At 46.6% G+C, this 16,269-nt stretch overlaps 1 protein-coding gene across 2 annotated transcripts in view; it reads right to left on the bottom strand.

Annotated features, from left to right (window-relative positions):
• Positions 1 to 14,150, bottom strand: part of LOC135915283 (uncharacterized) — a 54,539-nt gene extending 40,389 nt beyond the window's left edge. For both annotated transcript variants that reach the window (XM_065448307.2, XM_065448308.2), the window contains exons 1-15: positions 14,068 to 14,150; positions 13,817 to 13,959; positions 12,941 to 12,959; positions 11,406 to 11,527; positions 8,834 to 8,872; positions 7,948 to 8,001; positions 7,838 to 7,873; positions 6,647 to 6,793; positions 5,592 to 5,809; positions 3,532 to 3,644; positions 2,473 to 2,743; positions 1,492 to 1,738; positions 1,062 to 1,100; positions 841 to 888; positions 174 to 311 (exon numbers count right to left, since the gene is read on the bottom strand). In XM_065448307.2, the coding sequence (XP_065304379.2) occupies positions 174 to 311; positions 841 to 888; positions 1,062 to 1,100; positions 1,492 to 1,738; positions 2,473 to 2,743; positions 3,532 to 3,644; positions 5,592 to 5,809; positions 6,647 to 6,793; positions 7,838 to 7,873; positions 7,948 to 8,001; positions 8,834 to 8,872; positions 11,406 to 11,527; positions 12,941 to 12,959; positions 13,817 to 13,959; positions 14,068 to 14,135 (1,702 nt within the window). In that variant the 5' untranslated portion in view covers positions 14,136 to 14,150. The remainder of the gene's footprint in view (positions 1 to 173; positions 312 to 840; positions 889 to 1,061; positions 1,101 to 1,491; positions 1,739 to 2,472; positions 2,744 to 3,531; positions 3,645 to 5,591; positions 5,810 to 6,646; positions 6,794 to 7,837; positions 7,874 to 7,947; positions 8,002 to 8,833; positions 8,873 to 11,405; positions 11,528 to 12,940; positions 12,960 to 13,816; positions 13,960 to 14,067) is intronic.
• Positions 14,151 to 16,269: the final 2,119 nt, after the last annotated feature.

Raw genomic sequence — 16,269 nt, 5'->3', positions numbered from 1 at the left:
ATCACGTGACACGGTCGTGTGCTGGCTGGTTTTTCTGAAGTGATCTTTCTCTACTGTTAATGACTAGCGTGACTACGCTTTGTTTGTCACGCGATGCTCCATTGCAATGTTTTGTCTTCTTTGCATTCCATATACGGCGTTTCTAACGTTGCTGACCGTCTGCCGACGCTTACCTTTGGTGATGTCCTTCAGGGCGTCCAACCGACCGTAGCGACGCAGAGAGAGCACGATGTGGGTGCAGAAGAGTTTGGACACGTTCCGGTCGACATCGATGCGATCAGACAGCACACACACCAGTGGCCGCTTGTTCCCTGTGCAGAAACGGTAGAAGGGGCGCTCACGCAAGCTGCGAAACAAGGCACAGACGATGAGTGCGGTACAAGAAGGTAGAACGCTGCGCCGTGTGCAGCGTTCCTCTATTTTTACGTGTATCACCCTTAACTGAAAACTTTATGTAAGAACCTACTCCAACTACCATGCGAGCACGGCCTAAAGTAAAGGAGACACAAAAAGCAAAACATTAAGTCAGGCTACGCTCTACTGAAACTCAATGAAACTTTGTTTCATGATGAAAAAAAAAGAGGTTAGCGAATGCCGGAGAATAGTACAACTAGATCGAGGCCCCACTAACTTTTTTCGTTGCTTTTTCTATGTCTATGCGGAAACTTTTGACGTCATTGTACAAGCATCGCCATTTTCCCTCTTGAATAGATTCTTTTTCTGCCCGAGAATTCTGCAAGAGTGGTGGTGGTGTTGCCTCAACAAGTGACGTCAGAAGAGCTGGCTCGCATATGCATAAAGGTGACGCCTGTATTGCGAGTTTATGGACGTTTTACTTACCACTGCCAGATGGCATGCAGCGTTTCTTCAGTTCATCGTTGGGCGACTCTGGAAAAAACAAAGCGCAAGGTAATGTATTGGGCTGAATGTAACAGCCACAATATTTAGGCGATACCAGTTAACTCGCAGCAGTTCTCACCGCGCGTATTCTTAAGACATTGCTACGAAGGCCAACAGGTTCCTAAGAGGGCTTTATAGAGCAGCAACTAAAAGCAACTTACTTGCCAAGGTCTGCGCTGCCATTTGTGGGTCATTACGGACTGCAAAGAAGAATAAAGCAATAGATAATTGAAATGATTAAAACTGGCGTAGGTAAGCTTAAACGCGCCGCAGAGCAAAAATGGCGTTAAAATTGCTTTGTTAAGTGACAGCGTGTTTTTTGTAGGTTTAGACAACGGTACAATTTATTTGCCCGAGACAACCTTGCTTACCAATCCTTATCGGGAGGACAAATGGTACAGCAGACGTGTATTAACTTGTCCTCCGCAACATCTTTTCATTTCCCGCCACATCCGAGTGCATTTATTTTCTCCCGTTATAAATTTTCTTTCGTGATGTTACTGCAGGCACCAACGGCATAAAACTGAACTATTTTTCAAAGGAGGGCGACGAATCTATTTGCTGCAACGCTGGGTTGACGTACACACGCACCTTCTGCACGGCGGAGGTTACGCAGCCTAGCGAACGGCTCGGCGTCGCACTGTCCCTCGTAGTCGTCGAGATCGACATCGTAGGCGACCACGCAGGCCCGCGGGTAGTTGGCCAACGCGTGGCTCACCTTGCTGGAGAGCAGCGGGTCGTCCTCGTGACTCTCCGCGCGGCCGTGTCCGAGCCGCAGCACGGAGAGCGCGTCCAAGTTGGCCACCGTCGAGTGGCGCCACTCGCCACCCTTACACACCTGCGCGTCCCCGGGACAACGAAATTTGGCAATGTGAGGAACCGGCTTTATTCTCCAAGGTCCCGAGCCGCGACGACAAAGAAGACGCGTGGGTCATGGTGGTGATGATGTGTACAGATGAGAAAGATTAGATGCAAACGTTGCGCGCACACTAATGTCCCACTCTGAGCGGAAGCTGCTAGCCTGACTGCAGAAAAGCATTACGAAGCGCGTCGCATACATAAGGCTTCAAAGGAGGTAGATGCACAATCTTCTTTTTTACGGCGAAGACAACAGGAGTGATTACAGAGTGGTGAGACGCGGTAACAGGGGAAGTTGAAGGATAAGAGATGCATATATTAAGGCTTGCATTGGGGCTAGCTTGAATGACATAAGTAGGATACAACGCTCCAGGGTTCAGACAGACACACAACGTGAACACGAGCACAGAAGATGAAGCGCTTCTATCAACTTCTATCAATTGATAGAAGCGCTTGGTCGTCTGTGCTCAAATCCACGCTGTGTGTCTATCCTAACTCTGCAGCGTTGCATTATAATTATGCATATATTGCGCTCATAATGTTTTGAGAGTAATTGGTGCTTTGAATAAGGAATTGGTGCTTTGAATAAGAGCCCTGGCTACCCTGAAGACACATTTTTTTTCGCGTTTTACAGGTTTCACTTGAAAGACGGGACGTGCGGCTCTTGCCCTGCATGTGTTGGGACAAACGTGCATGTGGACAGCGTCAACGTGCCTGCATGTACGAGACGAGGTCGCTGCCCGAGCAGGATCCGCGCATATCCGTCGCGTCGCGGAACACCACGGCGCCCATGTTGATCGAGAAGCAGGTGGTGACGTACTGCCGCTGCTCCATCAGCAGGCTGCTCATCCACGAGAGCGCCTGGCCGATGGGCACGCTGGGCGAAGGCTGGGCGCCCGTCGAGTAGAAGACCGACGAGTACGCGATGTGGCAGCTGTTGTAGCGGTTGTCGAAATGCGTCCCCAGGACAAGGTAGTCCAGGTGCCTGCGGACGGCGACGCGAAATTGGCCCCCGCGAACGGTACTCGTCCTGCTCGATTTCACGATGACTCGCACCCATTTTGCTAGAGCCGATTTCTCATTAAATTATGGGACGAATTCAGCACTGTGTTCCCTGGCTTTTACATAGTCGGAATTGTCGTTGGTGCCTCAGGTGCGACAGTTCCAGGTGAGCTACCCTACTGAACATGGAGCACACATAGCGCTATGGCTTCCAAATATCATGGCACTTTCAAGCCCTCGCACCTCAAATGCACCGAAACATAAAGACAAGGTCTCGCACAGGGACTCTAAACTGACATGCTCTCACTTAACACTGTATGCGCTTACCTGGCCGTCAATCAGTACTACAAAGGAAATGATGACACGTGCCGTTGGTAGTAGAACTGTGAATATCCATATGTAGAACCCCGTAGCAGGTTCCGAGCCCGACTGCTTTTGTGAATAAGCGTGACGAATTTCCATAGCAGTAAAATTTAAATGGAAAATTAAGACAACTAAACAGAGAGAAAAAGGAAGAGAGAGCCACGGCTCAGAATCAACTGCAAATCGCAAAGTCTTTGGAAGCAGGGGTGATGCCTATACCTTAAAGGTAATTTTGAGCTAACTTATTGCTGCAAACTGGCAGGGCTGATTTAGAAGAAAAGCGCCAATAACATATGTACTTTAGCGATCGATGAAACTTGACGGGCATTTCAGGCATGTACATATTACTAGTTACGAGGTAGGTGGCTATTCAGTCAGGAAGCTTGAGCCGTGGTGTCCCCAACTCACGGTGCAATAAAAGCGAGCCGGCCAACGACGAGGCCTGAAGGAATGTCCCAGTCGCGAATATGCACGGCCGCCAGAAATTCCAGCTTCTCCGGCTTCAGGGCATTGTGCAGCTCCTGCGCGAATGGGGCGTTGAGGTGGCGTTTATTGAGAGCGATTCGCTTAAGGCCATTCTGTCATACCACATACAGACATTAATGCGCCTGGAACGCTTGGAAGAACCGAACAAAACAAGAATGGCACCGCGACACATTAGAAAACAGCTTACGTCAGAGTTATATCAATTAAATCTTGAGCACAGTCTAAACCGGCATTCTGAGCAGGGCTTGTTGCGTCTAAGCCGGTGCCACATTATTTGAAAGTGTACGTGACAGGGGCAAAGAACGCCTAGCGAAGCTTACTCTCACACTTCGACAGCAGTTGAATGCTGTTTAGACCTTTCTTCCTTACTATTACTCACTACTTCTGAATGTGACTCATCGAAGCTAGTTCGCTTCTGTGTGGAATGATTTGTACGTGAAACCGCTGACTCAAGCTGAGCAAGCATTAGTTCTGCTTACTTCAGACGAGTTGTCTTCATTTGAACTAATTTTAATGTTCACGGCCCTGACAACGGCTGGTTGTGCTATACTGAGTAAGTTAAGGTGCAGTCATTTCTTCCACACTATAGGCCCCGTGCTATCTGATGCAGTGCAGTTTCTGTTACGCTGGCTGAAACAGAATATGAAGTTAGCGATACAGAGATGCATGCAAAGCTCAACACGCTTTGTCGCTTAACTACTTGATTTTTCCCTTGTACTCCTGTGTCCTGTGTCCTGTGTCCGCTGTTTTTTTTTTTTACAAGTCAGCGCGCATAACATGGCCTCAAGACAGATTGAGCTTTGTGTGCTAATTTCAGCCGTTTAATGACTACAGAGCTCTAATTTTGTTACACAGAAACTCCATGTTTATAAAGACAACTCAATTATCAAAACACTCAGTAGAGTTGGACGAGAAGGGTAACGAAGGGCTCAGTTTTTTGTTGGCCACTGAATGTTAGCTTAACAACCACATGAAGCCAACGTACAATGAAGGCAAGGAAGTCATAGGGGAAATTATCTGTGATTTTAATGATATGTAGAAATAATAGAAATGATAAGGTAAAGGGAAATGAAAGTGCATTAAAAAAATCACCGCGCAAACACTCCGTATAGATGGTTAACTAGCGAAGCTGAAACGTGAGGCCCCCGTATTTATCACTAGGTTAATCCCCACGGTTCATAAAACGACGGCTTGGTAGGCTGCCGCATCCTCGCTACGCAGTTGCTGCTTGTGCTCGGTTGCAAGAGCCTGTTCTTGTGTCCAGGCTGCAGCATCGGCACGGCCTAGACGAGCTCGTTCCTGGTTCTGTTCGCGGCGTTGCTTATTGAAAGCTACCTGCTCCTCAGGGGTATGTATGACGCGTGGCCTATCCATTTCGGAGCCGGAAAGAAAGTTGCCTTCGCGCTCGGCTGCTACACAGAGCAATGACGTCACTACTGGCGCAGCCAGTCGCGCGGCTCTATTTTTTTTTTTTGCGCATGCGCATGGGGTTGCGCCGGAGGAGTTTTCGGCGTACAAGCGACAGCTAGACGGACAGACGGAAGAATTGGCTAGCCGTATACAGCTTCGCTGTAAAGACAACTTGTCCCCATTCGTGCCCCCATTTTCCGCATTACGCGTGTGATACTCTACCAACTGAGCTACAGCCGACGGCATTTCTCCGATCTAATTTTTTGAAAGTTTCTGTATGTGTACAGGATCTGACCCGGGGATATTCTTCCACGTCGCTTGTGGTCATGGCAGTGGACTTGGCTGGCACCAACGTCCAGATAGCGTGCATGTGGCATTACAGAAACGGCTTATTTCGCGGTGGTTTTCCATTATGGCGCCTTAGGATGACGTCAGTGTATCGTTCACTGCCGCAGACAACTTGCGTCCATGGAGCGAGGAGTCGCGCGAGACGTCCTGCGTCCGTTCTGATTCACCAACGTGGCACCTAGGATGACGTCAGTGCAAGCCACATATACAGTGCGATAGCTTGCCTTGAATAGTGGGCCCAAGTTCGGCAGCTTGTCGGAGGCGGTGTCGATACCGAGCGCAGCAACGCCATGAAATCCAAACGCCGGGGTCCACATTACCAAAGCCGTGGCCAGGCGGCGCGCGTCGTTGGGTGCTCGATGTTGCTCCAGGTTGGCTACGGCCATCAGCACCCGTTGCCGCGTTACCTCGACCAGCGTTCGAAGCGCAACAAAGGTTGCAGCTGCGCGGACGAGCCGAACACACCTCAAACATGCAGGACTCGTGAAAGTGGTTTCGACGATGTGATTCCTACGCAGGGGCATTTTTACAGTTTGGATACTTGAATTAACACGGCAAGCTGGGCGAGTTGGTGATTGAACCTGTTCCTATGGGTGGGCAGCGCAACCAGGACGAAAGGCAAGAGGAAGTACACGAGAGGAAGTACTGCGCTCGTATCGTGTACTTCCTCTTGTCTTTCGTCCGAGTTGCGCTGCCCACCTATAGGAACATGGATATTTTATTTGTTGCGAAAGTACATAAGAATGAGCCAGATTCTCGTTGTCCAAGGGCATCGTTTCACTAAATCATAACATTTGTTAGTTTCGGTCTGAAATCTAGTCGCAAGCTTGTTTCCGTTTCTTCATTTTGAAATGAAGTAAGATCTTTATTTCTGCCCCAGTTACACAGTAGCTGGGAGCAGAGAACGCAAACCAAAAAGCTGCTATGGTGCATTTTGAAGATCGCACTGTGGTCTGCGGCCGTGTCTATGTGTGTTTACTTCGTAACGACTTCATGGTTTGTGTAAACACTGTTTCATTCTGTTATCGAGATTTTGGCGCAGACAAGTTTGCCTGCGATCGGTATATTATTCAACATAGCAGAATAATATTAAGTTAAGGATTACGACAATAGAACTTATTCATGCATTCATCCATGTTCCGTTAGCCAGAGTTTCATGTACTTCATAACCAGATTATAGAACGAAAAAAAAAACAAACTTGGCGCGCAGCAAGTTTTAAGTTTTGAGACGCTTGAGACCAACGTGAAGAGCCTAAAACGGAGTAAAACGAATTCTTACAGTTCACCGGCGTGAACTTTCCGGTCGTCGGGTTGAAGGTCACATCCTGATAGACGATGTGCGTGCAGTGCTTGCGTGGGAACTGGATCGGGTTGTTCAGTGATCGAGACACCACACACAGCAGCGGGCGCGGTTCGGTGGACTGGTCTGCAAGAGGCCAGCCGGATACCAGAGCTATAGACATGATATCTTTCAAAGATATCATGCGATCGAAATTACCCTCACTTGAACTTTCAAGCTTTTCCCGGTTCAGCCTACTTCTGTAAAATTCGGTAAGGTATTTTAAGGTCATGGTCTTTGTTTTGCATCACGTTACTCCAAAAAATTGCGCTGTCGTAAGTGTTTCCGTAAAGCAGTTAGGATGAACACAGGCCCTAGTTTCTGTCCTGAGACAGGATTAATTATATAAGAAAGCGCGAGAACCAGCGAAGTAAAGAAGGGCCAGACAACCGTGAGCCATCTCCTTCACGAAGAGTCTGACACAAGGCTTCTTTACTTTAACGGCAGTCTTTAGAATACGAGCCTTGTGATAACGGCATGGCAGCATTTAAAATATGACCTGTTATAACAGTTAAACATGATTTACCCTTCAGGTTTCTAGAAATGCATGACCAGTCTTTTGGACTGCTGGGGAAAAAATGTGATTAGCCGGACAGTGCTTGTCTATAGTGTGCACCTCGCATTTTGTGTGTTTTAGCGCAATGTTACGTTAAGTTTTTGTAGACTCCGGTTCTGAAACGCGATAATAAAGTGAACGTAACGTGCAGTTGTCTTCATATTTACTGACGACTCGAGATTGCGCACAAGTAGTTTTCAAAACAATGAAAATAATTGTCATTGAACTGGAAGCACGTTGTTATAGCCGGCAGAAAATAGGAGCAAGCTTTAGTACAGTGGCGCGTAATGCTGCTGCAGTATGTGTGAAATTACGGCGAGACCACTGTGAGACCGAGAACAGTGGTCAAATAAAGAAATCGTTACGTACTAGGGTGCCGCTCAGAAATGTTCAAGACATGCTAAGCAGAGGTTTAGCCGCAACAAGTGCCTTCATTATGTGTCTTTCGGCTAATAAATAGGCGCAAGAATGCTCAGCATAAAATAAAGTTTTCGTTCAAACGCGTTGAGCATATGAAGTGCGCGACTAAATAAGCTAGACGAAACTTTTGATAAGAAGAGTGGAATAATTTTTACCCTTCTGTACGCCAGGAGTCTTGTTTTGCCGGTCCGCTGGAATGAATACACACGTTTTGCTTGACAACTTCGCGCTTCGACGAACTCAAGCTGCGGAAGGTGAGCCTTACCGGCGTTGCGTCCGTCTGCCAGAGAGAAGCTTCCCGAGAAATTGGACCAGGCCCCTGAATCGAACAAACAAGCGTGGCAATACCGCTCAACAAACTGACACATGCTTAATCACTTTAGCTGCTATGACATTCATTGCGTTACATACGGAGAATAAATCTTACGGGATAGAGTCTACAAAGAACAACAAATAGCTGTCGAGATGATCAGAGGCTTCGAGGTCACACATGAGAAATTCCTGCAAACTCTATTGGTGAGTAAAGAACAGACATGAAAAATCAGGAGTCAAATTCGCAAAGCTTATCGTTAGTAAGTCGTCTATGCCATTGGCCAGCCACTTTCGGTAATAATGTGTCCACCATTAGTATTGGCTGCAAGTTTTTCTTACGAAAAATATCTAGGGTAGTTATTTTTAGGGAATGCAGGTCCAGGTGCGTTGTGCATGCTCGTGAAAAGTGCCGAATCCTACAGCGGACGACCGGGTGTGCCGCCATGATCACGACGGTGCCGGCGTTATTTGTTAACGTTAAAGCCTTTCAGCTTTTGCAGCTATGATGCATGACAGCGCTTTAATGCACGTGAGAAAAGATGCTACGGATTGTTGTCGAAGCTTAGTTCCAGAGACATACGAGTATATGCGACAAGCGTAGGATAGTTATCGTAAATACAAAGATGATTCACATTATAACATTGACAGGGCCAGTATTGATCTAGCAAAGTCACTTTTTGGAACCAGGTAACTTACGTATGCAGCAATTGCCCCGCGTACCCAAAAGAGAGTGAATTGACCTTACTCGTCCTGTGTAAAATTTTTCTGCCATATTTTTCGAATGCTTGGGTCAGACCACGTATTCTCGACAAGCAGTGCAACGTTGGTTAGGCTCTCACCTGGCTGATGGACGTTGTGCATCGCGGGGTGGTCGTGACCTGTGGCAAAAGCGGCAAGAGATGAGAAGCTCTCACTTAAAGTTTCTTATTGCACACATTTATACCGCGTACCGGCGCCAACAGTTGGTAACTGTAGTCTAGCTCTCTGCAGCCGATGGTACGTCTCTTTAGTGCTGTCGCTTGCCACAGTGCATCACTGGTGCTGAGACCATAAATAAATAAATAAATAAATAAATAAATAAATAAATAAATAAATAAATAGGAATAGAAAGAAATCTGTGGTTAAAACGCTAGTTCAAGCAGAGATTAAAGGTGAAAGTAAACATTGGTTGTAAGAAATGCGTGAGGAAAAGAAGGCCGCACCAAGGATATTTTGGAGCAACATTAACTTATTAGCCAGAAAGTTTAGAACAATATAACAACATAACCTAGACGAGGGCATTAAATTGCATCCGAAAAAAAAAATAACAGTCGAATAATTTCTAAGGCAATGACCAGACGGAAAAAGAGCTAGTGCTGAGAAGTTTCTGCGGAAATATTATCGAAAAGAAAATTACTAAGCGCCCAGCCACATGGTTAGACGAAGTTCCCGTGAGGCTTATTAATGAAGTAGGACCACAAGAAAAGAAGCTGTGTTGAAAGCAGTAGAAAAAAAAAGCTTACAAGATAAGTGAACACGAGACAATTGGTGGCAAAGTATAATGAATTTAATTTATAAATGTAAGGTAGAAAAGACAAAATTCAGTCATATAGACCATTGACCATTATATCAGTAATAAATAGGTTAGTAATAATGCAGGCAATTAAGTTAAAGCTGCAAGCATGGCAAGAGAATAATGGCACATTGGGAAAACTTAAGAATGGCATCAGAATCGGTAGATGTCTGGATAATAACTTGTGTTCTTGCTCAGTGTATTCAAATATCAAGATAAGAAAGGAAACCGTTAGATGTGGTTTTTCTGGACATTACCGGAGCGTATGATAACGTTAAGCGCAGCATTTTGTGGGGATTCTGGAAGTAGAAGGCTTAGGCAAGAGCTGTGTACAGCTTTTCAAGGAGGTTTACCTAGAAACCACCATTTGCGTTGAATGGGAAGGGATCAGAAGAAAGGAGAAAGTTATCTCCAAAGGACTGGGACACGGGTGCCCTTTATACCCCCTGTTTATGATGTGCGTGGTAAGGGCGCTAGAAGGAATAATATTGGGATTAATTTCTCATACAAACAGGGGGGCGCAGTAGTAAAGCAGCAGCTGCAAGGTTTGTTTTATACGAACAACATTGTGTTGCTTGCTATCAGGCGAAGTGATATGAAGCGTCTGGCTAATATCTGTGGGGAGGAAGGTGAGAATTTAGCATTGGAATTTAGTGTTAGAGAATCTAGTCTTACTATATCCAATGAAAACAGTGAACAGACAGCATCAACACAGGACCAGAAATTAGGTCGAGTAAAACAATACAAATATCGTGGTGTATGGTTAAATGAGGGTAATAAATATATGGAAACACAGGAAAAAATCAATAATAGCAAAGGGGAAGAGAAATGCAGCCATAATGAAACACAGAATGCTATGGGGATACAATAGGTATGAGGTGCTCCGGGGTATGTGGAAAGTTTGTAATGGTTCCGGAACTTACATTTGGAAATGCGGTTGTTGGCTCGAAATCAGAGGTACAATCAGGACCCGATGGCAACCAAAAGTCAGTGGGAAACGTTGCATTGGGCGCTCACGGGAAGACTACAAGCGAAGCCGTACATGGTGATATGGGATGGACAAGTTTTGAAGTGAGGGAAGCTCCGCGTAAAATTTATTTCTTAAAAGGACTGAGGAACACGAAAGAAAATAAATAGGTTGCAAGCTTGCTCAAGTATTTGTAAAGGAAATATATCTATTCCCAATAGAGGAAAAGAACTAGGGATCTTACGAGCAAGTATGCGACCGGTATAGTATGCAACATGGCAACGTAGAACGTTAAAGACAAAGTCAGAGAGGCTGAGACAATCTTCTGCGTGGCGGCAATGGAAAGAAACCTGCTATGAGCAACTACCTAAGAAGTAGAAGCGAAATAAGGAGAAAGCAATTTATGATAACTAAAAGGGAAGCTCTTTACTGTTCGAAGCGAGATCAAGGTGCCTTAGAACGCGTAGTAGTAAAGCGAGGTACACCACGGAAGAAGCATGCGCTTGCTGCGGTAAAGCTAGGGAAACGACGGACAATGTTTTATTAGAATGTGGAAATATCTACCCGCATATCGGTCAAGTCTCCGCTGGCCTCCTTGAAGCCATTAAGTTCAGGGATAGTAGGGGTAAAGTAAACACGCCCGCAACAGAGATTAGTAAAATGCAATTGGAGGTTTGGTGGCAGAAAAGTAGGGAGATAAAAAACAACGCAGGGGTTCAAAAACAAAATTCTCAATAATGATCTAGAAAGTCTGACGCTAAGAATTTTCTGTCTGTACAAAAAAAAATATCTTTAGTGCAACGTACCCACCCACCCACTTAGCAAAATTTTGAGACAGGTGTGGCTGGTAGTCGACACCGTCTTCGTGATGAGGACTTGTTCGACAACTCACGTGCGGCTGTAGACAGTCCGCGCTGCTGCTCGTCCTTGGGGACGCCAAACAGGACCACCAGCGCCATGAACACGGCGCCCGCGATGACCGCGAACAGCCGGCACGAAAGCAGGCCGGACTGCCTGCGAACCCCGCCCAGTGCCGGCCTGCTTAAGGACGACCTGCCCTCGTGGCGGACCCAACTTTCATCACTTTCGGCAAGTTCAAGTGGAACTGGTGGGTAAATGAGGGCGAAGGCTAGGGAAGTGAATTGACGAGAAACGTGATTCCAAGTCGCTTTGATAGGACTTTCTTTTCTTCTTCTTCTCTTTATCTCTGTGTCTGTGTTGAATGAATTGGATTAGAGAAAACACATTTTACCAAAGAGTGTCATTGGACGTAAATGAAAGCGCTTGAATTTCTGAACGCAGCACGACAACGTGCTTTCTTGTAGCTTCTGTGATCAATTTGACAATAAGAATTCTTTCGTGGGTTGCTTGGCTCATCGGTCTTGAAAACTGAGTTTGTGCAGCTAAAATGTGCAGCTGTGTCTGGCCTGTCTACATCGTTTGTGGTCCTTTATGTCCTGGCCATTTGCACTGCACGAACTCGGTTTTCAAGATCAATTTGTAATTGCTTACTTGTAGCTGCACCTCATTCTTGAAATCAAACTATACAACGACGCTAGAATTCAATAATAACTGACCATATTTATGCTTCAAAATATGCACGCCGGTGGTAGGACCAAGCCAGAATAACTTAACTTTCAGACGAATTAAGCATAGACCCATACAAGTACGCATGATATTTCAAGCTGAGCACTCAGAAACAAGGCCGTCGCGGCCTTGTTTCTAATCTAAAGTAATATTGAGATAAGGAACCGCAATCACTCGATCACAGTGGTGGGCACACTCAGTCTGCAGACGCCACTGTCAGCTGTGATGATCAGTGTGATGCGCCATTTACTAGTTTCATAACAATGTGAAGAATTTCCGAAATACGTCGTGCTATGACGGTGCCTAAATTTCTCTGTCGTAAATGAGTACCGGGCAAACCACAATCGCATGCCATTTAAAAGATTTTATCAGCGCAGTGCGAGGCAACCTTGTACACAAACACGGCGAAATTATACATACATTTCAAAGTTTCTTTGCAATAACGCACCGGAGCACTGGAAGGTTTGCGAGCTCAGTATGCAGCACTTCTTGTTGGGCTAGTTGGTAGCTGTTCATTATAAAGTATGAAGACGCCAAATAAACCGACACACACAAGAGAAGAGAAGGGGACAGGGCGCCCTGTCCCGTTCTCTTCTCTTGTGTGTGTCGGTTTATTTGGCGTCTACGTATTTTATAAAGAACCCACTATGCAGCTACGAGGCGTACTGAACAGAGGTGCAAGCCGTTGCACGGGGGAACTTTACGGATACGCTAGCTTTGCCACAGTTCTCGCAGAGCATAAGGGATAAGCGGTGTCTTTGGAATGAAAGCGAAGAGTGCTTGAAGCGAGAACGTTTGAAAGCTGCGTGTTTGCGAAGTGCCAGGAGCGTTTTTACTTACCCGTCATCATCTGCCTCTTCTGAATAAGAAAAGAAAGAAAGCGCCGGTGAGTGGATGTGGACGCCCCTCGGGGAACATTTCTCCAGAATACGGTCTGCTTTAGTTAAATTATTCATGCGGCTAAGAGCCCCGCAGACGAAGTTTGTGGGCAAGGCATTCCCGCTAAGCTTGGAGCAGTGAATATCTTCTTTAAATGCTCTTAGTCAAAACTTCGAAGACATGCATCATTACACAGAGGCAGGTGAATACGAAAAGTGTCGAATGACCGAAATGTCTTGGTGGTTACCGCGCTGATGTCGCGCATACTGCAGTAACTCCCGCGCGCTCTACAGCGTAAAACAGGCGGCACATTAGTACCCGACCTGCAGTCTGACGCTCGGTCAGTGATACCAAAAACGCCATTCAGCAGCTTACCGATAGGCTCAAGTAAAGTCAAACAGCCCGATCGCCTTACTTTTTCCACGCACGTAACGTCCTATCGGAGGTCGCATCTTACCATGCATGTCTTCCTAACGCTACCCAATTGACAATGACAACGCACAGAAAAACACTGCGCGGACGCCGATTTAGAGAGGCATATGTCAAGCCTTTGCACACTTTTTTAAACACCATGGTGCATCACAGACTCCCATAGCCAATATTTCTTGAAATGGGAAATGCGCAAGCGCAAGCAAGGGGACTTGTTCATGTTGTGTCAATTTAACATAACCGTTGCTTCTTGTTCGTTGCAGTACGATACTTAGCCGCCGCGCTGACTGTGGCAAGTGACTCGGGCAACAGCGTGAGCACGCTCTCGCCTTGTCTGTCGGTTCGGGACAATGCAGGAACACAATTGTACTAGCGCTAGCAAAAAAGCAGAAGAGTCTCAGCACGTACGTTTTTCGACGGGGCTGTCCTGGCGCTGTTCGGCGCCATCCGCCATGCTGCCCCCGGTGTCTTTCTCAGGCTCGGTTCCAAGCCGCGCGCCCGGCCCGAGCTCCCGGAGACACGTGCGGCTAGGCCACGCGCCCGGCAGCCACCTTGGGTGCGGGCGCCGCCAGCGGGTACGTGTTGCAAATGTGAGGACGAAGAAGGCGGCCAATTAATGCAGGCAGACTAGCAGAATAACGTAGCGGCAAGCTCCTCACGTGTCCAATAATCGCAACTTCGTCGACTTGGCCTTAGGTGTCACGTTCCCCGTTCCTCTCGGGACCATGGTACCTGGGTACAATCACTGTAATTTCCTACCACCCTTTGTTTTTGTTGCCTAAACACGTGACTCGTGCCCACGAGAAAGACAACGACGACGACGATGATGATGATGATGATGATGATGATGATGATGATGATTTCCATACTGTGACACACACCCACAACGTGGGGATCGGCGAAAAAGCGTGTGACACATTTAAAATACGATAAGAATAAATGAAGGAATACAAAGCAATATAAGAGTAAGGGAATAAAAACAGAGGAGGAATCATACAGGATTGATTGAAGATGAATGAAATAGTAGTCGAAATCTGCAGGAGAAAGTTTCAAGAAATAAGAAGAAAGGTAATATCAAATTAACACACCAATCTTCTTATGTTGCAAATGAAATTGCGTATGGTAAGGAAAACATCCATGTAGCTGAAGCCTAGAGCAGAAGCTCCGTAAAAAGACGAATTGTGAAAGTCAGCGGAAGGCCGAATCGGTGAAATGGGGCCTCGAGACGTATTTTTTTTTTGCGTAGCGAAACTCGACGAGTCAACAAAAAGCAATGATCGATTGCCTACGGTTCATTACAGAAGTGACAGAGAGGGGACTGCGCCAGGCCAGCCTTGTGCAAATAAACAAGTAATGCGGCATCACGCACTCACTTAAGTCTTGTTTTGAATTTCTTCTTTCTTTTTTTTTTAATGCAGGTTGTTGCAATGCCTCGACGGGGCGGCCGGAAGAGGGACCTACGGCGGGAGGTCTAACGGCCGCGGCACGAAGCGCCGCGGAAGGAAAGTACGGCTTCTGCCGACGGAGACCGAACGAATGCTCGCGTTTATTTCCAAAGAGGGGTAAGGAAAGACAACGCAGCACACATACAAGGTTGGACGCGGCGGTGCGCTAGTGGTCGCAACACGCCTAAACTGAAACTGAGTATGTAACACAAGTGCTGTTACCAAAAACACCAGAACTTCTTTGTAACTAAGGGCGCGTGGCGTGACACTCTTTTTTGTCTGCTGCTGAACTCTCTGGACGGAAAAAACAAGACGAAATATTTGATTGAATGGCCTGAGGTTACTCCCCTAGCGTGCAGCATCACAATGACCGAGAGGATATATATATATATATATATATATATATATATATATATATATATATATATATATATATATATATATATATATATGCACGAAGTTTACAATAACTGCACTGACCCCATATGGCACCGGTACACAATCGTACGCTGCTTGTGAGTGTGGATCAGCCCGTCCATGGCATTGCAGCTAACAACGGCCGTCCTAGTTCCTTTTAATTTCCGCCTGAACTTGCGCATCTTCAAGGGTGTTTTATTTACGACTTTTTCTTTTACGTGCAAATATTTTTGCTCATAGTGCGGTGACGTACCGTCATGCCTCTAGAGAAAAGCCGCCACAGTTATTCGGTGAGAACTGAACAAAAAGGTGTGCTACAGAGCTAGATACAAACCAGGAAAACCTTTTCATTTTGTGGCACCGCGCAACTGAAGCAGCAGCAATTGAAGTGGGAGGCAAGGCACCAATGTAAACAGTAGGTAAGCTCTCCCAAGTAACAAAGGACCTAATAAAAATTGGAGGACGCTTAAGCTTCGCCTTCAAGAGTGGAACGCGACAGCGTTATCGCACCCCGTTCGCACCGCCTACTCAAACGCGCTACGCCAGCCAAACGTCGCGATCGCCACAGATAACCGGGCCCCGACGCGCCATGAAGGCGGAAGCGATCATGGGGCGAGTGGCGCGCCACGTGTCGGGGCAGCGCCGCACATTCCGAGGACAGGTCTTCTGTTTTTGCCGCAAGATGGCCCTGCGTGTGCGCAGAGCGCAGAAGAAATTTAGCGGAAACGTATTTCGCTACCCGTGAAACTGCGACTTCTGTAAGCTACATGGTCATAATTACCGATATACACCGCAGTATAACTTTCTACTGCACGTTTCTAAGGCCACACTGCATTCACTAGAGGCGATTTTGTCCCGTTTTGAAGGAACGAACTCGTGGCTGAGTGGTAGCGTCTCCGTCTCACACTCCGGAGACCGTGGTTCGATTCCCACCAGCCCATCTTGCAAGATGTTTTTTATTTATGAAGTGCCTACTGGGATTTATCGCTCACGGTCAAC

This window comes from Dermacentor albipictus, chromosome 5, assembly GCF_038994185.2.
Source record: "Dermacentor albipictus isolate Rhodes 1998 colony chromosome 5, USDA_Dalb.pri_finalv2, whole genome shotgun sequence".
NCBI lineage: Eukaryota > Metazoa > Arthropoda > Arachnida > Ixodida > Ixodidae > Dermacentor > Dermacentor albipictus.
The sequence above is the reverse complement of the archived record's forward strand: the minus strand, read 5'-3'. Positions and strand labels throughout refer to the sequence as shown.